Source organism: Oncorhynchus clarkii, chromosome 23 (genome assembly GCF_045791955.1).
Source record: "Oncorhynchus clarkii lewisi isolate Uvic-CL-2024 chromosome 23, UVic_Ocla_1.0, whole genome shotgun sequence".
NCBI classification, from domain to species: domain Eukaryota; kingdom Metazoa; phylum Chordata; class Actinopteri; order Salmoniformes; family Salmonidae; genus Oncorhynchus; species Oncorhynchus clarkii.
This window is the reverse complement of record NC_092169.1, coordinates 58,274,490-58,300,634: the sequence shown is the minus strand read 5'-3', so window position 1 is coordinate 58,300,634 and position 26,145 is coordinate 58,274,490. Positions and strand designations below refer to the sequence as shown.

The following is a 26,145-nucleotide window of genomic DNA, read 5'->3' as shown; positions in this document are numbered from 1 at the left end:
TTTGCTTTTAGGAGGGCATTCTAACCGCCACTTTAGTCAAATGCTCCTTTACAGTCGTCTCCCATTTGTCCCTGTGTGACTAGGTCAACATTTACCTGGAACTTAGGATTCACTCTTTAGTCTGACGTAGCATGATACTGGTGTTATACAACCTAATATACCTCCCTGACCATGGATCTGTGTTTGTCTCTGTGTGTGTGTGTGTCGGTGTCTATGTGTGTGTCGGTATAGGAGTTTAATGCTAGGTGAAAGAACTGACACACACATCCTGGGTTCTAAGAGAATGCATCAGAGGTTGTGTGTGTTAGTGCATGAGAGAGAGAGAGAGAGAGAGAGCACAGGGCACCCCCTTTCTTTGTCTACAAGAAATGTGTGTGTCCTTTTGTTCCTCGACCAAACAAATAGAAGATCAGCAAGTAGAACGTAGAACGTAGAACGTAGTTGTGTTGTATTTTCCCATTAGGTCTGGACATTCCCTTTTCACAGCAGTGTTTCGGGAACACAACAACCCCAACTCGGATATAACGTCATATATCCCCGTGTAGGAAAAAAAAAAAAAAGTACATTGAGATGCCTCCAAACTTTGCAAATGTTTATATATAGAAAAATCTGTTATTTTTTGTAGTCATCATTTAATTTCAAAAGTAAATTTATGCAAAGAGACGTGTAACTGCCAAAATAAAGGAAACGCCAACATTAAAGTGTCTTAATTGGGTGTTGGGCCACCAGCAGCCAGAACAGCTTCAATCCACCTTGGTAGAGAATTGTAATTTTTTTTATTGTCATCCACTCCTATGAGGATAGAAACGCTTCCCCATTGGTTGATTGGCTGTGTGTTTACTGGCGTTTACCCTGCTCTCTAAGGGGCTGACTGGACCTAAACCATGCCAGGAGAATGACCCCCAAACCATAACAGAACCAGCAGAATCCTAATTTACTCCAAGTGTTTCCTTTATTCTGGCAGTTACATGCACATCATGTACATCATCTCCTTCGAGACTCGTCGTCCTGGGTCCGTTTCAGTTGTTCTGATCCGTGATGTCGTCCTCATTCTCTCCTTTGCTGTTAGACGATCCTAATACATTATTCATGATGATTATTGTCAAATTTAAATTGTTTATTTTTGAGTCACTGTGGAGAAAAGTCTTCCTGAACATCGTTGTTAAGTACGTTGTGCTTTAGCTGATATGCCGTTGATGTAGTTGTCAGAGAAGAAGAAGAAGGGAACGTCATGCTTGAGAACCATCCACCTCCTCTCCATACCTCCAGCAATGTCAAAGAGATACAATATACGACACATTAAAGACTCAGTCCCGAGGGAGATGGAGAGAGACGGTTGTTGCTGAACGAACCGATAAATAATTTCATTTGAATTCAAACTCCCGTAGACTCAGTAGAGCTACACAATAAATAGATGTAAATGTGAGGGTAGAGGAAATCCTATTTCAGCTCGTCACCTTGTTCATCTGAAAATAAGTTGCCACGGTGTAACGTAATCCTCTGCTTCGGGAAATTAGATAGTTTTGGGGGCGGAAAACAGTGACTAAATATTCAAATTCTCTGTGGGGGGGGGGGGGTCCATATTTCATGTTTTTCTTTTTACAGATCCTGCCGCTCTTTCCAAAACCAAAAAACCCAGTTCAATAATATCCACTATTGTCATTATTAGAAGGGCTCACCAGTTTTAGATAGATTGAGGTTACCAGGCCATGAAAAACCCTTTCATTGGGATTCTGTTTGTTTGTTGTGATCCAAAAGATAAATAAATGGATATATGTGATAAATCAAAGGTATCCAGCTGAATCAGAGTTCGGGCCCATTGTCTTCCGTAAATCCAATAGGTGCCGTCACTCCGACGCTCGTCCCTCATCCCGCATCCCTAAGACGACGACGTTTGGGGTTTTTTGGGATATTAATTCCTGCTGTGTCTCAGAGGAACCAGAGTTTCCATCGGGCGTGCTTCTTGGAGTCGGCCTTGGCCTTGCGTTTAGGGGTGGAGGTGAAGGCCTCAGGGGGGTAAGGCAGAGATAAGTGTGGGTCCTCTGAAGGACACAGCCTCTTCATCAGGGGATGCAGCTTGTCTTCCTGCTGTTTGAAGTCCAGCTCCACACTGCAATACACACAGAGAGAAAGAAACACAGATCTACAAGACACTGCAATACAGAGAGATACAGTCAGATCTACACTGTAACACAGAGAGAGAAACAGTCAGATCTACACTGCAATACAGAGAGAGAAACAGTCAGATCTACACTGCAACACACAGAGAGATACAGTCAGATCTACACTGCAATACAGAGAGAGAAACAGTCAGATCTACACTGCAATACAGAGAGAGAAACAGTCAGATCTACACTGCAATACAGGGAGAGAAACAGTCAGATCTACACTGCAATACAGAGAAAGACAGTCAGATCTACACTGCAATAGAGAGAGATACAGTCAGATCTACACTGCAATACAGAGAGATACAGTCAGATCTACACTGTAACACAGAGAGAGAAACAGACAGATCTACACTGCAATACAGAGAGAGAAACAGTCAGATCTACACTGCAACACACAGAGAGATACAGTCAGATCTACACTGCAATACAGAGAGAGAAACAGTCAGATCTACACTGCAATACAGAGAGAGAAACAGTCAGATCTACACTGCAATACAGGGAGAGAAACAGTCAGATCTACACTGCAATACAGAGAAAGACAGTCAGATCTACACTGCAATAGAGAGAGATACAGTCAGATCTACACTGCAATACAGAGAGATACAGTCAGATCTACACTGTAACACAGAGAGAGAAACAGTCAGATCTACACTGCAATACAGAGAGAGAAACAGTCAGATCTACACTGCAACACACAGAGAGATAGTCAGATCTACACTGCAATACAGAGAGAGAAACAGTCAGATCTACACTGCAATACAGAGAGAGAAACAGTCAGATCTACACTGCAATACAGGGAGAGAAACAGTCAGATCTACACTGCAATAGAGAGAGAGAAACAGTCAGATCTACACTGCAATACAGAGAGAAAAACAGTCCGATCTACACTGCAATACAGAGAGAGAAACAGTCAGATCTACACTGCAATACAGAGAAGAACAGCCATAAATATATTCTGATCTACACACCACCATACAGTAGGTTTGGATACTTCCATTTCAGCAATACATCAAAACCACTAGAAAGTCACTTCAACAAACTACAGTAGACACTTCAGCCTGCATACTGGAACGTGAGCAGCATACACACATTCACTTCAGATGGAAACGCTGCAGCGACCTGCTCACTCAGCACACTGACTCATGTTTTCTCATAATGTATTCTCTCTGAGAGGGCTGTTTAAAAACACTAGTGAAAGAGTCATGTCGGGGGAGGGCGGGGGGGGTCTGGATTTATCTGGTTTAGAACAGGAGTCACGGTAGTGGAATCTCCCTCTAGCCAATTACTGATGAGCTGTGTCACAAATGGGATCCTGTTCCACCCTACGGGTCCTGGTGAAAGTAGTGCACTACATAGGGAATAGAACCCATAGGGCCCTGGTGAAAGTAGTGCACTACATAGGGAATAGAACCCATAGGGCCCTGGTGAAAGTAGTGCACTACATAGGGAATAGAACCCATAGGTCCCTGGTGAAAAGTAGTGCACTACATAGGGAATAGAACCCGTAGGGCCCTTGGTGAAAGTAGTGGAATAGAACCCATAGGGCCCTGGTGAAAAGTAGTGCACTACATAGGGAATAGAACCCATACATAGGGAATAGAACCATAGGGCCCTGGTGAAAAGTAGTGCACTACATAGGGAATAGAACCCATAGGGCCCTGGTGAAAGTAGTGCACTACATAGGGAATAGAACCCATAGGGCCCTGGTGAAAGTAGTGCACTACATAGGGAATAGAACCCATAGGGCCCTGGTGAAAAGTAGTGCACTACATAGGGAATAGAACCCATAGGGCCCTGGTGAAAGTAGTGCACTATCATAGGGAATAGGGCGCCATTTGGGACATATACTTGTTAGTGCCCATTCTGTTCTGTTTTCTATTGTCTCTAGAAAACCTCCTAAAACGTTAGCATTAGGGCCACATCTCAATAGAATGTTAGCATTAGGGCCACATCTCAATGAAATGTTAGCATTAGGGCCACATCTCAATGAAATGTTAGCATTAGGGCCACATCTCAGTAGAACGTTAGCATTAGGGCCGTGTGCCCTAATTGTCCTCAGGCAACGTCCTGATGTCCTAAGTGGCTGAAATATACAGCGTTTAGCATCTGGCACGGACAGAACGGAACACACGAGTGTTTCTGACGCTCAAGTGAGGTGTTTGGCAGCGTGGCTGTTATTGGACCCTCAGCACTCTTGTGTCGTCAGTTAGACTCAGGCCTTTATAAGGAGGAGGCGTTGTGCAGAGAGCAGCACTGCTATTAGGGAATTAATCATTCTGTATAGAGCCTTGTAATTATGCTCAAATTTACACAGCCCTAGTTCTGTCTGTCTGTCTGTCTGTCTGTGTGTCTGTGTGTCTGTGTGTCTGTCTGTCTGTCTGTCTGTCTGTCTGTCTGTGTGTCTGTGTGTCTGTGTGTCTGTGTGCCTGTGTGCCTGTGTGTCTGTGTGCCTGTGTGTCTGTGTGTCTGTGTGTCTGTGTCTGTCTGTCTGTCTGTCTGTGTGTCTGTCTGTCTGTGTGTCTGTGTGTCTGTCTGTCTGTGTGTCTGTGTGTCTGTGTGTCTGTGTGTCTGTGTGTTTGTGTGTCTGTGTGCCTGTGTGCCTGTGTGTCTGTGTGTCTGTGTGTCTGTGTGTCTGTCTGTCTGTGTGTCTGTGTGTCTGTGTGTCTGTCTGTCTGTCTGTCTGTGTGTCTGTGTGTCTGTGTGTCTGTGTGTCTGTGTGTCTGTCTGTCTGTCTGTCTGTGTGTCTGTGTGTCTGTGTGTCTGTCTGTCTGTGTGTCTGTGTGTCTGTGTGTCTGTGTGTCTGTGTGCATGTACGTGCGCGCGGCCGAGGGAGATTGAAGCCTGAAGAGGGAAAACATCTCAGATATTCTAGATGATGAGGGATGAGGACACTTCATTACTCTATTGGCCTCAGTGCAGACCTGTGAGTTACTGTACAGTGCTCTACACTACCGTTACACTGCAGACCTGTGAGTTACTGTACAGTGCACTACACTACTGTTACACTGCAGACCTGTGAGTTACTGTACAGTGCACTACACTACTGTTACACTGCAGACCTGTGAGTTACTGTACAGTGCACTACACTACTGTTACACTGCAGACCTGTGAGTTACTGTACAGTGCTCTACACTACTGTTACACTGCAGACCTGTGAGTTACTGTACAGTGCACTACACTACTGTTACACTGCAGACCTGTGAGTTACTGTACAGTGCACTACACTACTGTTACACTGCAGACCTGTGAGTTACTGTACAGTGCACTACACTACTGTTACACTGCAGACCTGTGAGTTACTGTACAGTGCACTACACTACTGTTACACTGCAGACCTGTGAGTTACTGTACAGTGCACTACACTACTGTTACACTGCAGACCTGTGAGTTACTGTACAGTGCTCTACACTACCGTTACACTGCAGACCTGTGAGTTACTGTACAGTGCACTACACTACTGTTACACTGCAGACCTGTGAGTTACTGTACAGTGCACTACACTACTGTTACACTGCAGACCTGTGAGTTACTGTACAGTGCACTACACTACCGTTACACTGCAGACCTGTGAGTTACTGTACAGTGCACTACACTACTGTTACACTGCAGACCTGTGAGTTACTGTACAGTGCACTACACTACCGTTACACTGCAGACCTGTGAGTTACTGTACAGTGCACTACACTACCGTTACACTGCAGACCTGTGAGTTACTGTACAGTGCACTACACTACTGTTACACTGCAGACCTGTGAGTTACTGTACAGTGCACTACACTACTGTTACACTGCAGACCTGTGAGTTACTGTACAGTGCACTACACTACTGTTACACTGCAGACCTGTGAGTTACTGTACAGTGCACTACACTACTGTTACACTGCAGACCTGTGAGTTACTGTACAGTGCACTACACTACTGTTACACTGCAGACCTGTGAGTTACTGTACAGGGCATTCAGAAAGTATTCAGACCCTTTCCCCTTTTTCCACATGTTGTTACGTTACAGCCTTGTTTTAAAATGTATTGAATTAAACATGTTCCTCATCAATCTACACACAATACCTCATGATGACATCACAATACCTCATGATGACATCACAATACCTCATGATGACATCACAATACCTCATGATGACATCACAATACCTCATGATGACATCACAATACCTCATGATGACATCACAATACCTCATGATGACATCACAATACCTCATGATGACAAAGCCAAACCAGGATTTTTGAATTGTTTGCAAATGTATATTAAAAACTAAAAACATTAATATCTTATTTACATAAGTATTCAGACCCTTCGCTATGAGACTTGAAACTGAGCTCAGGTGCATCCTGTTTCCATTGATCATCTTTGAGATGTTTCTACAAGTTGATTAGAGTCCATCTGTGGTAAATTTGATTTGACATGATTTAGAAAGGCACACACCTGTCTATATTAGGTCTCACAGCTGACAGTGTGGCAAAAACCAAGACATAATGTTGAAGGAATTGTCCGTAGAGCTCCGAGACAGGATTGTGTCGAGGCACAGATCTGGGGAAGGGTACCTAAACATGTCTGCAGCATTGAAAGTCCAGGAGAACACAGTGGCCTCCATCATTCTTTAATAGAAGAAGTTCGGAACCACCAAGACTCTTCCTAGAGCTGGCCGCCCAGCCAAACTGAACAATTGTAACCCAGTGGTCTGTGGAGATGGGAGAACCTTCCAGAAGGACAACCATCACTGCAGCACTCCACCAATCAGGCCTTGTAAGGTAGAGTGGCCAGACAGAAGCCACTCCTCATTGAAAGACACTTAAAATTTTTTTTTTTAATTACCTTTATTTAACTAGGCAAGTCAGTTAAGAACAAATTCTTATTTTCAATGACGGCCTAGGAACAGTGGGTTAACTGCCTGTTCAGCGGCAGAACGACAGATTTGTACCTTGTCAGCTCGGGGGTTTGCACTTGCAACCTTCCGGTTACTAGACCAACGCTCTAACCACTAGGCTAACCTGCCGCCCCGTGACAATAGTGATCAGCTATCTCTCAACGTGTAGAAGACTGCTTTATGGCCGTTGTCACAGGGAAACAGAGATCTATTCTGATTTATCCCAACACCTCCAGACAACGTATTGTATCTCTCACTTCTATCACTTGGACTTTCCTGGTTGTCTTTTTAGTATCTGTTAGATGTTTTCTCCCTACTTTCCCCCGTGTCCCAACAGCCCAGCTGAGGACCGTGACACCTTCCTGTCAGAGGTTAAAGGTGACCTCACAACCACCTTGAGGTGGCTATCACTGCAGCCTCTGTATTAAACCTGTTATCATCTTTAATACATAGATCCTGTATGTATGTCCTGCATTTGGTCCGTTCCGTTATAATGGTCTCCGTTGTAGTTCCAGGCCCCCAGCTCTCTCCCGAGTCCCCCCAGCTCTCTCCCGAGTCCCCCAGCGCTCTCCCGAGTCCCCCCAGCTCTCTCCCGAGTCCCCCCAGCTCTCTCCCGAGTCCCCCCAGCTCTCTCCCGAGTCCCCCCAGCTCTCTCCCGAGTCCCCCCAGCTCTCTCCCGAGTCCCCCCAGCTCTCTCTCTCCTGCTACAGTATCAGTGTTTAGTTGTTGTTCCCTGACACACACACGCACACAGACACGCACACTCTCACTCCCACACACACTGTTATCATTATCAGCCTTGCCAGTCCATCAGAATAAAAAAATCGCACAAAAGAAGTGAAGAGACTCATCCTTTTTAGGGGAATTGAGAGCTGGGAAACATACGGTCTCTCCACCCCGTAAAACCAATTTCAGGCTCAGACTCATTAGCAAAGGGACACAGTGAAAAGATAATCATCTCTTTGAAAAATATTCTAAAGGACTTTAATGAAAGATTCATTATTCTCTCTCTCTGTTCTCTCCATTCTGCCCAGGGAGCACAGGCACGCAGTTAGCCTCCCTCCCGCCCTCCCTCGCTCTCTGTCCTGGCTACGTGTCCCCCCCCCCTCTTCCCTGTCTCCCTTCCTTCCATCCATCGGTCCTACACCCAAGTATTACTTACGTATCTATAGCAACCGGCTCTCACCACAGTCAAAACTCCTGCTGCTATCTATTACTGTACTCTGGAAAGCATCATTAAACTACTACAACTTCTCTCTCTATCTCTCTCTCTCTCCCCCCCCTTATCTCTCTTGCTCCCGCTCTCTCTGTCTCTCTGAATCTCTCTCTTTCTCTCTCTCTCTCTCTCTCTCTCTCCCTCTATTGTTTCATCTGGAATGTCATGTCACTGTGGGCGGCTGTGGTTGTCCCTTTACTGGCAGATAACAGGCCTGGCAGGTAACGGACCTGGCAGGTAACGGGCCTGGCAGGTAACGGGCCTGGCAGATAACGGGCCTGGCAGATAGTTGTTCTAGTTGGTACAGTTCCTACAGAAGAGCTAGAAATTAAAGAGGTTAAATAACAGGGCTTTATTCTGAAGTAACAGGGCTTTATTCTGAAGTAACAGGGCTTTATTCTGAAGTAACAGGGCTTTATTCTGAAGTAACAGGGCTTTATTCTGAAGTAACAGGGCTTTATTCTGAAGAGGTTAAATGGTGACACATTTGCTGTTTAATTTTTACCTTCTGATTAATGACAGGGCTTCTGTCTGTAGTAACAGGGCTTCTGTCTGTAGTAACATGGCTTCTGTCTGAAGTAACAGGGCTTCTGTCTGTAGTAACAGGGCTTCTGTCTGTAGTAACAGGGCTTCTGTCTGAAGTAACAGGGCTTCTGTCTGTAGTAACAGGGCTTCTGTCTGAAGTAACAGGGCTTCTGTCTGTAGTAACAGGGCTTCTGTCTGAAGTAACAGGGCTTCTGTCTGAAGTAACGGGGCTTCTGTCTGTAGTAACAGGGCTTCTGTCTGTAGTAACAGGGCTTCTGTCTGAAGTAACAGGGCTTCTGTCTGAAGTAACAGGGCTTCTGTCTGTAGTAACAGGGCTTCTGTCTGTAGTAACAGGGCTTCTGTCTGAAGTAACAGGGCTTCTGTCTGAAGTAACAGGGCTTCTGTCTGTAGTAACAGGGCTTCTGTCTGTAGTAACAGGGCTTCTGTCTGAAGTAACAGGGCTTCTGTCTGAAGTAACATGGCTTCTGTCTGAAGTAACAGGGCTTCTGTCTGAAGTAACGGGGCTTCTGTCTGACGTAACATGGCTTCAGTCTGTAGTAACAGGGTTTCTGTCTGTAGTAACAGGGCTTCTGTCTGAAGTAACAGGGCTTCTGTCTGAAGTAACAGGGCTTCTGTCTGAAGTAACGGGACTTCTGTCTGAAGTAACGGGGCTTCAGTCTGACATAACGGGGCTTCTGTCTGAAGTAACAGGGTTTCTGTCTGTAGTAACGGGGCTTCAGTCTGACATAACGGGGCTTCTGTCTGAAGTAACAGGGTTTCTGTCTGTAGTAACGGGGCTTCAGTCTGACATAACGGGGCTTCTGTCTGAAGTAACAGGGTTTCTGTCTGTAGTAACAGGGTTTCTGTCTGTAGTAACGGGTCTTCAGTCTGTTCTCCCAACCAGAACATGTATTTGTTCCTCTGATCGTCACGTCAGAGCTGATATCAACACAGAGTGAAAACACATGAGATTACAGGGTTTCCGGACGACCAAGATACACTGGTTTAAAACGGCTGCTCTTAAAATACATGAAATTATTTTCAAATCCTCTTTCATGCCATCCTCGGTCTTTGGATGCCATTTTAACATTCTCTCTCTCTCTCAATCCCTCTCCCTCAGTCTCTATCGCTCTCTTTTTCCCTCTTTCGCTTTCTCGCTCTCGCTCTCTCCCTCAATCTCTCTCTCTCGCTCGCTCTATTGCTCTCTCTCCCTCAATCGCTCTCGCGCTCCCTCAATCTCTCTCGCTCTCCCTCAATCTCTCTCACGCTCCCTATATCACTCTCGCGCTCCCTCAATCGCTCTCCCTCAATTGCTCTCGCGTTCCCTCAATCGCTCCCTCTCTCCCTCTCTCCCTCTCTCTGGGATCTGGCAGAATCTGGATCTATGGATGAAACTAAAGGCATGTCATTAGATGACACATAAAAGCCATTCACTGCAACAGCAACATGAAGTGTGTTCTGTTACATGGTCCCTATACACTGAGTGGACAAAATATTAGGAACACCTTCCTAATATTGAGTTGCACCCCCTTTTCCCCCCAGGGAATGGACTCTACAAGGTGTCTAAAGCGTTCCACAGGGCTGGATGTCTTTTGGGTGGTGGACTGTTCTTGATACACACGGGATACTGTTGAGTGTGAAAAACCCAGCAGCGTTGCAGTTCTTGACTCAAACCGGTGCGCCTGGCACCTACTACCATATCCTGTTCAAAGGCCCTTAAATATTTTGTCTTGCCCATTCACCCTCTGAAGGGCACACAATCCATGTCTCAATTGTCTCAAGGCTTAAAAATCCTTATTTAACCTGTCTCCTCCTCTTCATCTACACGGATTGAAGTGGATTTAACAGGTGACATCAATAAGGGATCATAGCTTTCACCTGGATTCACCTGGTCAGTCTGTCATGGAAAGAGCAGGTGTTCCTAATGTTTTGTCTAGTCAGGGATAGTAAATGATTGCTTTTGTTCCTGGTGTATTTGATGATGGTGGTCTCTGTGTGTCCCAAATGGCACCAGGATAGCCTTCACAGTGCACTTCACCTCTATGGGCCCTGGTCTAAAGTAGTGCACTTCACCTCTATGGGCCCTGGTCTAAAGTAGTGCACTTTACCTCTATGGGCCCTGGTCAAAAGTAGTGCACTTCACCTCTATGGGCTCTGGTCAAAAGTAGTGCACTTCACCTCTATGGGCCCTGGTCTAAAGTAGTGCACTTCACCTCTATGGGCCCTGGTCTAAAGTAGTGCACTTCACCTCTATGGGCCCTGGTCTAAAGTAGTGCGCTGCATCGAGGGTCTATGGTGCCGTTGTGTGAGGGTACAGAGAAGGGTTGGCTCCGCGGTGAAGTTCATTAACGTGATGTATGGCCTTGTGTTCCTGGCAGGAAGTAAACACTGAAACTACACTGAACAATAGACTCAACGTCCAATCATTCTGAACAATAGACTCAACGTCCAATCATTCTGAACAATAGACTCAACGTCCAATCATTCTGAACAATAGACTCAACGTCCAATCATTCTGAACAATAGACTCAACGTCCAATCATTCTGAACAATAGACTCAACGTCCAATCATTCTGAACAATAGACTCAACGTCCAATCATTCTGAACAATAGACTCAACGTCCAATCATTCTGAACAATAGACTCAACGTCCAATCATTCTGAACAATAGACTCAACGTCCAATCATTCTGAACAATAGACTCAACGTCCAATCATTTCAAAGAGTTGTCCAGTTCATGTAAAGGAAATCAGTGAATTTAAATAAATAAATGAGGTCCTAATCTATGGATTTCACATGACTGGGAATACAGTTGGTCACAGACACCTTTCAAAAAACAATATGGGGGGGATGTGGATCAGAAATCCAGTCAGTATCTGATGTTACCATTGTTTGCCTCATGCAGCGCGACACATCTCTTTCACATAGAGTTGATCAGGCTGTTGATTGTGGCCTGTGGAATGTTGTTGTCCCACTCCTCTTCAATGGCTTCACGAAGTTGCAGAATATTGGCGGGAACTGGAGGAGCAGGCTGTCGTACACGTCGATCCAGAGCATCCCAAACATGCTCAATGGGGTGACATGGTCTGGTGAGTGTGCAGGCCATGGAAGAACTGGGACATTTTCAGCTTCCAGGAATTGTGTATGAAAGGCACGACAATGGGCCTCAGGATCTCATCACGGTATCTCTGTGTATTCAAACTGACATGGATCAAATGCAATTGTGTTCGTTGTCTGCAGCTTGTACCTGCCCACCCCATAACCCCACCTCCACCATGGGGCTCTCTGTTCAGAACCCCACCTCCACCATGGGGCTTTCTGTTCAGAACCCCACCTCCACCATGGGGCTCTCTGTTCATAACCCCACCTCCACCATGGGGCTCTCTGTTCATAACCCCACCTCCACCATGGGGCTCTCTGTTCATAACCCCACCTCCACCATGGGGCTCTCTGTTCATAACCCCGCCTCCACCATGGGGCTCTCTGTTCATAACCCCACCTCCACCATGGTCCACTGCTTTCCCACATGACGCCATACACAGAAGAATGAGGGATTCATCCTCCCATACTGCCTGCCCTTCTTGTCCGCTTAAACACACACAAACACACACACACACACACATAATACACTCACATATGCACACAGTAATTTGCATAGACAATCATATAAAAAAAACAACATGCACTCACACACACATGAATACTGTATCTGCTCCTTAACTTCCTGATTCTGTCTGTGACTACAGTAAGTACCTACTCCTTAACTTCCTGATTCTGTCTGTGACTACAGTATGTATCTGCTCCTTTACTTCCTGATTCTGTCTGTGACTACAGTATGTATCTACTCCTTCCTGATTATGTCTGTGACTACAGTATGTATCTGCTCCTTAACTTCCTGATTCTGTCTGTGACTACAGTATGTGTCTGCTCCTTAACTTCCTCATTCTGTCTGTGACTACAGTATGTATCTCCTCCTTAACTTCCTCATTCTGTCTGTGACTACAGTATGTATCTACTCCTTAACTTCCTCATTCTGTCTGTGACTACAGTATGTGTCTGCTCCTTAACTTCCTCATTCTGTCTGTGACTACAGTATGTATCTGCTCCTTAACTTCCTCATTCTGTCTGTGACTACAGTATGTATCTACTCCTTAACTTCCTCATTCTGTCTGTGACTACAGTATGTATCTACTCCTTAACTTCCTGATTCTGTCTGTGACTACAGTATGTATCTACTTCTTCCTGATTATGTCTGTGACTACAGTATGTGTCTGCTCCTTAACTTCCTCATTCTGTCTGTGACTACAGTATGTATCTACTCCTTTACTTCCTCATTCTGTCTGTGACTACAGTATGTATCTGCTCCTTAACTTCCTGATTCTGTCTGTGACTACAGTATGTATCTGCTCCTTCCTCATTCTGTCTGTGACTTCAGTATGTATCTACTCCTTAACTTCCTGATTCTGTCTGTGACTACAGTATGTGTCTGCTCCTTAACTTCCTCATTCTGTCTGTGACTGCAGTATGTATCTCCTCCTTAACTTCCTGATTCTGTCTGTGACTACAGTATGTATCTACTTCTTCCTGATTCTGTCTGTGACTACAGTATGTGTCTGCTCCTTAACTTCCTCATTCTGTCTGTGACTACAGTATGTATCTACTCCTTAACTTCCTGATTCTGTCTGTGACTACAGTATGTATCTACTTCTTCCTGATTCTGTCTGTGACTACAGTATGTGTCTGCTCCTTAACTTCCTCATTCTGTCTGTGACTACAGTATGTATCTGCTCCTTAACTTCCTCATTCTGTCTGTGACTACAGTATGTATCTCCTCCTTAACTTCCTCATTCTGTCTGTGACTACAGTATGTATCTACTCCTTAACTTCCTCATTCTGTCTGTGACTACAGTATGTATCTACTCCTTAACTTCCTGATTCTGTCTGTGACTACAGTATGTATCTACTCCTTCCTGATTCTGTCTGTGACTACAGTATGTATCTACTCCTTCCTGATTCTGTCTGTGACTACAGTATGTGTCTGCTCCTTAACTTCCTCATTCTGTCTGTGACTACAGTATGTGTCTGCTCCTTAACTTCCTCATTCTGTCTGTGACTACAGTATGTATCTCCTCCTTAACTTCCTGATTCTGTCTGTGACTACAGTATGTATCTACTTCTTCCTGATTCTGTCTGTGACTACAGTATGTGTCTGCTCCTTAACTTCCTCATTCTGTCTGTGACTACAGTATGTATCTGCTCCTTAACTTCCTCATTCTGTCTGTGACTACAGTATGTATCTCCTCCTTAACTTCCTCATTCTGTCTGTGACTACAGTATGTATCTACTCCTTAACTTCCTGATTCTGTCTGTGACTACAGTATGTATCTACTCCTTAACTTCCTGATTCTGTCTGTGACTACAGTATGTATCTACTCCTTCCTGATTCTGTCTGTGACTACAGTATGTATCTACTCCTTCCTGATTCTGTCTGTGACTACAGTATGTGTCTGCTCCTTAACTTCCTCATTCTGTCTGTGACTACAGTATGTGTCTGCTCCTTAACTTCCTCATTCTGTCTGTGACTACAGTATGTATCTCCTCCTTAACTTCCTGATTCTGTCTGTGACTACAGTATGTATCTACTCCTTCCTGATTCTGTTTGTGACTACAGTATGTATCTACTCCTTAACTTCCTCATTCTGTGACTACACGATGTATCTCTGTTTTTTATTTTATATTTTGTTATTTAACCTTTATATAACCAGGTAGGCCAGCTGAGAACAAGTTCTCATTTACAACTGCGACCTGGCCAAAATAAAGCAACGCGACACAAACAACAACACGGAGTTACACAAACGTACAGTCAATAAAATAATCGAAAAATCTATATACAGTGTGTGCAAATGTAGAAGAGTAGGGAGGTAGGCAATACATAGGCCATAGAGGTGAAATAATTACATTTTAGCATTAACACTGGAGTGTGCAGATGATGATGTGCAAGTAGAGATACTGGGTGTGCAAAAGAGCAAGAGGGTAAGTAATAATATGGGGATGAGGTAGCTGGGGGAGCTATTTACAGATAGGCTGGGTACAGGTACAGTGATCGGTAAGCTACTTAAAGTTAGAGGGGGAGAAAAGTCTCCAGCTTCAGTGATTTTTTGCAATTCGTTCTGTCATTGGCAGCAGAGAACTGGAAGGAAAGGCGGCTAAATGGGGAGTTGGCTTTGGGGATGACCAGTGAAATATACCTGCTGGAGTGCGTGCTACGGGTGGGTGTTGCTATGGTGACCAGTGAGCTGAGATAAGGTGGGGCTTTACCTAGCATAGACTTGTAGATAACCTGTAGCCAGTGGGTTTGGCGACGAGTATGAAGCGAGGACCAGCCGACGAGAGCGTACAGGTTGCAGTAGTGGGTAGTATATGGGACTTTGCAAACAGATGGCACTGTGATAGACTGCATCCAATTTGCTGAGTAGAGTGTTGGAGGCTATTTTATAGATGACATCACCGAAGTCGAGGATCGGTAGGATAGTCAGTTTTATGAGGGTACGTTTGGCAGCATGAGTGAAGGAGGCTTTGTTGTGAAATAGGAAGCCAATTCGAGATTTTATTTGGATTGGAGATGTTTGATGTGAGTCTGAAAGGAGAGTTTACAGTCTAACCAGACACCTAGGTATTTGTAGTTGTCCACGTATTCTAAGTCAGAACCGTCCAGAGTGGTGATGCTGGACGGGCGGGTGGGTGCAGGCAGCGATCGGTTGAAGAGCATGCATTTAGTTTTACTTGCATTTAAAAGCAGTTCAAGGCCATGGAAGGAGCGTTGTATGGCATTGAAGCTCGTCTGGAGGTTAGTTAACACAGTGTCCAAAGAAGGGCCAGAAGTATACAGAATGGTGTCGTCTGCGTAGAGGTGGATCAGAGAATCACCAGCAGCAAGAGTGACATCATTGATATATACAGAGAAAAGAGTCGGCCCGAGAATTGAACCCTGTGGCACCCCCATAGAGACTGCCAGAGGTCCGGACAACAGGCCCTCCGATTTGACACACTGAACTCTATCAGAGAAGTAGTTGGTGAACCAGGCGAGGCAGTCATTAGTGAAACCAAGGCTGTTGAGTCTGCCGATTTAAGAATATGGTGATTGACAGTCGAAAGCTTTGGCCAGGTCGATGAATACGGCTGCACAGTATTGTCTCTTATCGATGGCGGTTATGATATCGTTTAGGACCTTGAGTGTGGCTGAGGTGCACCCGTGACCAGCTCTGAAACCAGATAAATAGCGGAGAAGGTACGGTAGGATTCAAAATAGTTGGTTATCTGCTTAACTTGGCTTTCAAAGATTTTAGAAAGGCAGGGTAGGATGGATATAGGTTTATAACAGTTTGGGTCTAGAGTGTCACGCCCTTTGAAGAGGGGGATGACCGCGGCAGCTTTCCAATCTTTGGGGATCTCAGACGATACGAAAGAGAGGTTGAACAGGCTAGTAATAGTGGTTGCAACCATTTTTGCGGATCATTTTAGAAAGAGAGGGTCCAGATTGTCTAGCCCGGCTGATTTGTAGGGGTCAGGATTTTGCAGCTTTTTCAGAACATCAGCTGTCTGGATTTGGGTGAAGGAGAAATGATGGAGGCTTGGGCAAGTTGCTGCAGGGGGTGCATAGCTGTTGGCCGGGGTTGAGTTAGCCAGGTGGAAAGCATGGCCAGCTGTAGAAAAATGCTTATTGAAATGATCGATTATCGTAGATTTATCAGTGGTGACAATGTTTCCTAGCCTCAGAGCAGTGGGCAGCTGGGAGGAGGTGCTCTTATTCTCCATGGACTTTACAGTGTCCCAAAACATTTAGCAGTTAGTGCTACAGGATGCAAATTTCTGTTTGAAAAAGCTAGCCTTAGCTTTCCTAACTGACTGTGTATATTGGTTCCTGACTTCCCTGAAAAGTTGCATATCGCGGGGGCTATTCGATTCTAATGTGACTATGATGAGGTGTGGGCGTTACCCAGACATACAGAAACACTCACATTACCCAGACAGATGGTGGAAGGATATTGATATTTCATGATGTACTGTTTGTTCCATCTCATCCAAAGCACAGCTCCTGTATATCCCAGGGAGATGGTTTTCATGGAGATCTATTTTAATTAGATTGTGTTTTAATCCCTTATCCATGTCAATGGGGACTGCTAGGTTTCATTGTCAATGTTCCCATCCTCTGAATGCACCATGACTGGTCCAAATGGGACCCAATATGGTTCTGGTCTAAAGTAGTGAACCATGACTGGCCCAAACTGGTTCTATATGGTTCTGGTCTAAAGTTGTGAACTGGCCCAAACTGGTTCTATATGGTTCTGGTCTAAAGTAGTGAACCCTGACTGGCCCAAATGGGTCCTATATGGTTCTGGTCTAAAGTAGTGAACCCTGACTGGCCCAAATGGGACCGATATGGTTATGGTCTAAAGTAGTGAACCCTGACTGGCCAGAATGGGACCGATATGGTTCTGGTCTAAAGTAGTGAACCCTGACTGGCCAGAATGGGACCGATATGGTTCTGGTCCAAAGTAGTGAACCCTGACTGGCCAGAATGGGTCCTATATGGTTCTGGTCTAAAGTAGTGAACCCTGACTGGCCCAAATGGGTCCTATATGGTTCTCGTCTAAAGTAGTGAACCATGACTGGTCCAAATGGGACCGATATGGTTCTGGTCTAAAGTAGTGAACCCTGACTGGCCCAAATGGGACCGATATGGTTCTGGTCTAAAGTAGTGAACCATGACTGGCCCAAACTGGTTCTATATGGTTCTGGTCTAAAGTAGTGAACCCTGACTGGCCCAAATGGGTCCTATATGGTTCTGGTCTAAAGTAGTGAACCCTGACTGGCCCAAATCGGTTCTATATGGTTCTGGTCTAAAGTAGTGAACCCTGACTGGCCCAAATGGGTCCGATATGGTTCTGGTCTAAAGTAGTGGCCCAAACTGGTTCTATATGGTTCTGGTCTAAAGTAGTGAACCATGACTGGTCCAAATGGGACCGATATGGTTCTGGTCTAAAGTAGTGAACCCTGACTGGCCCAAATGGGACCGATATGGTTCTGGTCTAAAGTAGTGAAACCTGACTGGCCCAAACTGGTTCGATATGGTTCTGGTCTAAAGTAGTGAACCCTGACTGGTCCATATGGGACCGATATGGTTCTGGTCTAAAGTAGTGAACCCTGACTGGCCCAAATGGGTCCTATATGGTTCTGGTCTAAAGTAGTGTACCCTGACTGGCCCAAATGGGTCCGATATGGTTCTGGTCTAAAGTAGTGAACCCTGACTGGCCCAAATGGGTCCTATATGGTTCTGGTCTAAAGTAGTGTACCCTGACTGGCCCAAATGGGTCCGATATGGTTCTGGTCTAAAGTAGTGTACCATGACTGGTCCAAATGGGACCCAATATGGTTCTAGTCTAAACTGGTGCGTTATATCGGGATTCATTTTGTAACCTTTATTTTGACAGGGGGTCAATGCTTTCTCTCTTCCAGATGAGCCCTGTGTAGTGGGGTCAATGCTTTCTCTCTTCCAGATGAGCCCTGTGTAGTGGGGTCAATGCTTTCTCTCTTCCAGATGAGCCCTGTGTAGTGGGGTCAATGCTTTCTCTCTTCCAGATTAGCCCTGTGTAGTGGGGTCAATGCTTTCTCTCTTCCAGATGAGCCCTGTGTAGTGGGGTCAATGCTTTCTCTCTTCCAGATTAGCCCTGTGTAGTGGGGTCAATGCTTTCTCTCTTCCAGATGAGCCCTGTGTAGTGGGGTCAATGCTTTCTCTCTTCCAGATGAGCCCTGTGTAGTGGGGTCAATGCTTTCTCTCTTCCAGATTAGCCCTGTGTAGTGGGGTCAATGCTTTCTCTCTTCCAGATGAGCCCTGTGTAGTGGGGTCAATGCTTTCTCTCTTCCAGATGAGCCCTGTGTAGTGGGGTCAATGCCTTCTCTCTTCCAGATGAGCCCTGTGTAGTGGGGTTAATGCTTTCTCTCTTCCAGATGAGCCCTGTGTAGTGGGGTCAATGCTTTCTCTCTTCCAGATGAGCCCTGTGTAGTGGGGTCAATGCTTTCTCTCTTCCAGATGAGCCCTGTGTAGTGGGGTCAATGCTTTCTCTCTTCCAGATGAGCCCTGTGTTGTGGGGTCAATGCTTTCTCTCTTCCAGTTGAGCCCTGTGTAGTGGGGTCAATGCTTTCTCTCTTCCAGATGAGCCCTGTGTAGTGGGGTCAATGCTTTCTCTCTTCCAGTTGAGCCCTGTGTAGTGGGGTCAATGCTTTCTCTCTTCCAGATGAGCCCTGTGTAGTGGGGTCAATGCTTTCTCTCTTCCAGTTGAGCCCTGTGTAGTGGGGTCAATGCTTTCTCTCTTCCAGATGAGCCCTGTGTAGTGGGGTCAATGCTTTCTCTCTTCCAGATGAGCCCTGTGTAGTGGGGTCAATGCCTTCTCTTTTCCAGATGAGCCCTGTGTCTCTACAGTAGACACTAGACTAGAGGAGCTGGTATGATACTATACTGTGTGTTGTCGTCTCTACAGTAGACACTAGACTAGAGGAGCTGGTATGATACTATACTGTGTGTTGTGGTCTCTACAGTAGACACTAGACTAGAGGAGCTGGTATGATACTATTCTGTGTGTTGGGGTCTCTACAGTAGACACTAGGCTAGAGGAGCTGGTATGACACTATACTGTGTGTTGTGGTCTCTACAGTAGACACTAGACTAGAGGAGCTGGTATGATACTATTCTGTGTGTTGTGGTCTCTACACTAGACTAGACTAGAGCTGGTATGATACTATACTGTGTGTTGTGGTCTCTACAGTAGACACTAGACTAGAGGAGCTGGTATGACACTATACTGTGTGTTGTGGTCTCTACAGTAGACACTAGACTAGAGGAGCTGGTATGATACTATTCTGTGTGTTGGGGTCTCTACAGTAGACACTAGGCTAGAGGAGCTGGTATGACACTATACTGTGTGTTGGGGTCTCTACAGTAGACACTAGGCTAGAGGAGCTAGTATGATACTATACTGTGTGTTGTCGTCTCTACAGTAGACACTAGGCTAGCTAACCTAGATTCAGCCTAGCTAACCTACCAAGTCTCTCTCTCCCAGGGGCTGGCAGGAGGTCACATGGCTTCAGCAGAAGGGGCCGACTAATTTATGACTAATCTCGTGCCTAAATCACAGCCCTGTCCCCAGGCTTCTCCTCTCACCCCAGCCCTTGTCCTTGCTCTCTCCTTGACCCAACCCTCTGCTCTACTCTCCTCTCTGTATTGTCCCCAAGCTATATAAAGGACTGTCCTCACTGCTGCCCCCCCCCCCCCCCCCTCTTGATAAAACCATGACTGGGCAGTTTCCTCTGTTCTCCTATCACGTTATAATCAGGATGTAGAGTCTCTGTTTAACCCCTTATGTCATCATCCAGTCCTGTGATTTAGCCCTCTCTTAATAAAACCATGACTGGGAAGTTTCCTCTGCTCTTCTATCAGGTTATAATCAGGATGTAGAGTCTCTGTTTAACCGCTGATGTCACCCTCCAGTCCTGTCATTTAGCCCTCTCTTAATAAAACCATGACTGGGCAGTTTCCTCTGTTCTCCTATCACGTTATAATCAGGATGCAGAGTCTCTGTTTAACCGCTGATGTCACCCTCCAGTCCTGTCATTTAGTCTGGTCTTACTGTTAAACAGTTCACATTACAGTTGACTACAATACCTTTCTCAGCCACACATCAAAGTGAATAGAATGTAGTCCTTCCTGTAAAGACCTCTTTATATCTGACCAGAGTCTGATCCACTAGATGGAGACGTGTAGGCTACTTCAGACAGTGTAGTCTGATTTAAGGATACTTCAGATGGTGTAGTCTGATTTTAAAGCCTACTTCAAATGGTGTAGTCTGATTTAAAGCCTACTTGAGATGGTGTAGTCTGATTTAAAGTCTACTTGAGACGGTGTAGTCTGATTTAACGCATACTTGAGACGGTGTAGTCTGATTTAAAGCCTACTTGAGACGGTGTAGTCTGATTTAAAGGGGACAGTCACCGGTCTGTGTGGGGACAGTCACCGGTCTGTGTGGGGACAGTCACCGGTCTGTGTGGGGACAGTCACCGGTCTGTGTGGGGACAGTCACCAAGTCTGTGTGGGGACAGTCACCAAGTCTGTGTGGGGACAGTCACCAAGTCTGTGTGGGGACAGTCACCAAGTCTGTGTGGGGACAGTCACCAAGTCTGTGTTGGGACAGTCACCCTTCCCTGTCTCCTCATGAGTCGTTCAGTGCCTGTCCTGTAGACCCCTGGGGATGCTGGGTAAACAACAGACTACCAACAGACCTGTAGACCCCCAGGGATGCTGGGTAAACAACAGACTACCAACAGACCTGTAGACCCCCGGGGATGCTGGGTACATAACAGACTACGAACATACTTGCCAGTGATCTTTAAAGGTCCAGCTGGTTTTATCTCTTTATCAAATCATTTCTGGGCAACAATGAAGTATTGGGATTGTTTTCCATTAAAATGGTCAAAAATAAACACAAATAGCTTCTTAGCAAAGAGACATTTCTCAAGCAAGAATTTAGCTGGAACTGTCTGGGTGTGGTCTGAGTGGGGAGGAGACAACGCAAAACTAGCTGTTATTGGCAGAGAGGTTTTGGAACTCTTTCTGATTGGTCTATTAACTAATGTCACCAGGCATGCCAAAACTCCTTCCCACCAAAACAGACTGACATTTCAGGTGGTCTTTTCAAACAGCTTTTACAGTATGAGGAAGTTATCATCATTTACACATTTTCACAGGATTATTCCAACCTCAAAGTGTTGAAATATCTATAAAACACAGAACAAGCATGTTTATGTCTGCATTGGGCCTTTAACACACACACACACACACACACACACACACACACACACACACACACACACACACACACACACGCAGCACCACTTACCTGTAAATTATGCATGCGCTGTTCCGACACGTGTCACAGTTGGCCGTGTCCTGTCCGGTTCGATAGGAGAGGCTGAGGAGAGGGAGAGAGAGAGAGGGGGAGGATAGGAGAGAAAGGGGAGGAGAGGAGAGGGAGAGAAAGAGAGGAGAGAAGGAGAGGAGAGAAAGGGGAAAACAGGAGAGAGGGGAGGAGGAGAGGAGAGAGGGAGAAGATAGGAGAGGGAGAGAGGAGAGGAGATGAGAGGGGGAGAGGGAGAGAGGAGGAGAGGAGGAAGAGAGGAGGAGGAGAGGAGGTGAATGAACAATCACAGGTTTGTTAGCCGTTCCCTCCTCGTTTGCTCTCTGTCTCATCTGTTCTTCCTCATTAACAGAACGTGAACATGGACCTGAATAGACAGAGGTGTGTGTTCCATCCCTGATAAAGCCCTTTGTATGGACGGAGGTTCTGTCCCTTCAGCTGAGGCCTTGTCTGATCCTGGGCTGAAGTGATGGCTCGGTGTGTGTGTGTGTGTGTGTGTGTGTGCACGCCCACGCTGTGGAGGTCTGAAATGTTGTCAGACAATGATTGTCATGCAAATTACTGTCGGTCTCAGGACAATTGACTGTTCATTAACACAAAGATGATTTAGCATCTCCGGGTTGAAACAGGCTAATAAATATATTCTACACCTTCACAATAAATACATCTAATATATTATTTTTATTTATTTATTTCCCCTTTATTTAACCAGGTAGGCCAGTTGAGAACAAGTTCTCATTTACAACTGCAACCTGGCCAAGATAAAGCAAAGCAGTTCGACACATACAACGACACAGAGTTACACATGGAGTAAAACAAACATACAGTCAATAATACAGTATAAACAAGTCTATATACGATGTGAGCAAATGAGGTGAGAAGGGAGGTAAAGGCAAAAAAGGCCTTGGTGGCAAAGTAAATACAATAAAACACTGGAATGGTAGTTTTGCAATGGAAGAATGTGCAAAGTAGAAATAAAAATAATGGGGTGCAACGGAGCCAAATAAATAAATAAATAAAATACAGTAGGGAAAGAGGTAGTTGTTTGGGCTAAATTATAGGTGGGCTATGTACAGGTGCAGTAATCTGTGAGCTGCTCTGACAGTTGGTGCTTAAAGCTAGTGAGGGAGATAAGTGTTTCCAGTTTCAGAGATTTTTGTAGTTCGTTCCAGTCATTGGCAGCAGAGAACTGGAAGGAGAGGCGGCCAAAGAAAGAATTGGTTTTGGGGGTGACTAGAGAGATATACCTGCTGGAGCGTGTGCTACAGGTGGGAGATGCAATGGTGACCAGCGAGCTGAGATAAGGGGGGACTTTACCTAGCAGGGTCTTGTAGATGACATGGAGCCAGTGGGTTTGGCGACGAGTATGACTACACCATCACAATAAATCCATGTAATATAGCCTACACCATCACAATAAATCCATGTAATATAGTCTACACCATCACAATAAATCCATGTAATATAGTCTACACCATCACAATAAATCCATGTAATATAGTCTACACCATCACAATAAATCCATGTAATATAGTCTACCTACACCATCACAATAAATCCATGTAATATAGCCTACACCATCACAATAAATCCATGTAATATAGCCTACACCATCACAATAAATCCATGTAATATAGTCTACCTACACCATCACAATAAATCCATGTAATATAGTCTACCTACACCATCACAATAAATCCATGTAATATAGTCTACACCATCACAATAAATCCATGTAATATAGTCTACACCATCACAATAAATCCATGTAATATAGTCTACCTACACCATCACAATAAATCCATGTAATATAGTCTACACCATCACAATAAATCCATGTAATATAGTCTACCTACACCTTCACAATAAATCCATGTAATATAGTCTACACCATCACAATACATCCATGTAATATAGCCTACACCATCACAATAAATCCATGTAATATAGTCTACCTACACCATCACAATAAATCCATGTAATATAGTCTACCTACACCATCACAATAAATCCATGTAATATAGTCTACACCATCACAATAAATCCATGTACTATAGTCTACCTACACCATCACAATAAATCCATGTAATATAGTCTACCTACACCATCACAATAAATCCATGTAATATAGTCTACACCATCACAATACATCCATGTAATATAGCCTACACCATCACAATAAATCCATGTAATATAGTCTACCTACACCATCACAATAAATTCATGTAATATAGTCTACCTACACCATCACAATAAATCCATGTAATATAGTCTACCTACACCATCACAATAAATCCATGTACTATAGTCTACCTACACCATCACAATAAATCCATGTAATATAGTCTACCTACACCTTCACTATAAATCCATGTAATATAGTCTACCTACACCATCACAATAAATTCATGTAATATAGTCTACACCATCACAATAAATCCATGTAATATAGTCTACACCATCACAATAAATCCATGTAATATAGTCTACCTACACCATCACAATAAATCCATGTAATATAGTCTACCTACACCATCACAATAAATCCATGTATTATAGTCTACACCTCCACAATAAATTCATGTAATATAGTCTACACCTTCACAATAAATTCATGTAATATAGTCTACACAATCACAGGGGGGACTCAGATAATGGAAATGTGTTTCAATACCACTCTTACGCTTCTCACAGGCAGACAGGCAGGCAGGCAGACAGGCAGGCAGGCAGGCAGACAGGCAGGCAGGCAGGCAGGCAGGCAGGCAGGGCAGGGCAGGGAGGCTGCCTGCCTGGCTGGCTGGCTGGCTGCCTGGCTGCCTGGCTGGCTGGCTGGCTGGCTGGCTGGCTGCCTTCCTTCCTTCCTTCCTTCCTTCCTATTGGATGGTCTAGTGGTAATATTCTTTCGATTGGTTCAGGATATTGATTGACAGTAAGTTCCTCTCACATGTAATCAGTTGTATTGATCCATGAAGTCATATCTGTATTATTATGTGAAACACGTATCGATCTGAAGCTAATCGGTTCCGGATGTTGATTCTGTATGTTGACGTTTTTAAAAAACATGTTTAATTCCAACGCATAGTCCGTTACCATGACGACAGTACGTGTAGTGGGTGTCGGCGAATTCACTTCGACGATGACATTATGGGGGAGGACTGGTGGAAAGCATACGCTCCATCTCGATCTCACACACACACACACACACACAGAGCCTTGTTAGTTACTCTCTCTCTCTCCCAGGCTGCGGCGTCATGCTTCCTGAGCAGACCGTTGTCAGAGCACCAGTAAGAATTAACGAGGTGTTGTAGAGCTCCACCATTAATTACATTTTAATCTAAATTGCGATATGGACATGCACACTCTATCCAAATCGCAAAAAAATAGGCTGCGGTATTTTTGAGACGACACTGAGCCCGTCTGTAACACTCAATTTATACTTGTACATGTTATTACTGGACCTGACTGGACCTGACGGAGCTGACTGGACCTGACTGGACCTGACTGGACCTGACTGGACCTGACGGAGCTGACTGGACCTGACTGACCTGACTTGACCTGACTGGACCTGACTGAGCTGACTGGACCTGACTGGACCTGACTGGACCTGACTTGACCTGACTGACCTGACTGAGCTGACTGACCTGACTGAGCTGACTGAGCTGACTGAGCTGACTGACCTGACTGACCTGACTGAGCTGACTGACCTGACTGGACCTGACTGAGCTGACTGAGCTGACTGACCTGACTCGACCTGACTGGACCTGACTGACCTGACTGAGCTGACTGAGCTGACTGACCTGACTGAGCTGACTGGACCTGACTGACCTGACTGAGCTGACTGACCTGACTGAGCTGACTGAGCTGACTGACCTGACTGACCTGACTGAGCTGACTGGACCTGACGGAGCTGACTGGACCTGACTGGAGCTGACTGAGCTGACTGAGCTGACTGGACCTGACGGAGCTGACTGGAGCTGACTGAGCTGACTGACCTGACTGGACCTGACTGAGCTGACTGGACCTGACGGAGCTGACTGGAGCTGACTGGACCTGACTGAGCTGACTGACCTGACTGGACCTGACTGAGCTGACTGGACCTGACTGAGCTGACTGGACCTGACGGAGCTGACTGAGCTGACTGGAGCTGACTGAGCTGACTGGAGCTGACGGAGCTGACTGGAGCTGACTGAGCTGACTGGACCTGACGGAGCTGACTGGACCTGACTGAGCTGACTGAGCTGACTGAGCTGACTGGAGCTGACTGACCTGACTGAGCTGACTGGACCTGACGGAGCTGACTGGACCTGACTGGAGCTGACTGGACCTGACTGGAGCTGACTGGACCTGACTGGAGCTGACTGAGCTGACTGGACCTGACTGGACCTG

The 26,145-nt window shown here is 45.4% G+C and overlaps 2 protein-coding genes across 9 annotated transcripts in view; one reads left to right on the top strand and one right to left on the bottom strand.

The window, feature by feature from the left end:
- The window catches only part of LOC139381119 (dedicator of cytokinesis 1), a 547,069-nt gene that overhangs the window by 205,321 nt on the left and 315,603 nt on the right, over window positions 1-26,145 (top strand). The gene's annotated exons all lie outside the window — the stretch shown is intronic.
- The window catches only part of LOC139381120 (inhibitory synaptic factor 2A), a 41,262-nt gene continuing 16,233 nt past the window's right edge, over window positions 1,117-26,145 (bottom strand). Inside the window, exons 4-5 of the mRNA XM_071124417.1 lie at window positions 21,742-21,813; window positions 1,117-2,110 (exon numbers count right to left, since the gene is read on the bottom strand). Coding sequence (XP_070980518.1) covers window positions 1,930-2,110; window positions 21,742-21,813 — 253 coding nt within the window. The 3' untranslated portion in view covers window positions 1,117-1,929. The remainder of the gene's footprint in view (window positions 2,111-21,741; window positions 21,814-26,145) is intronic.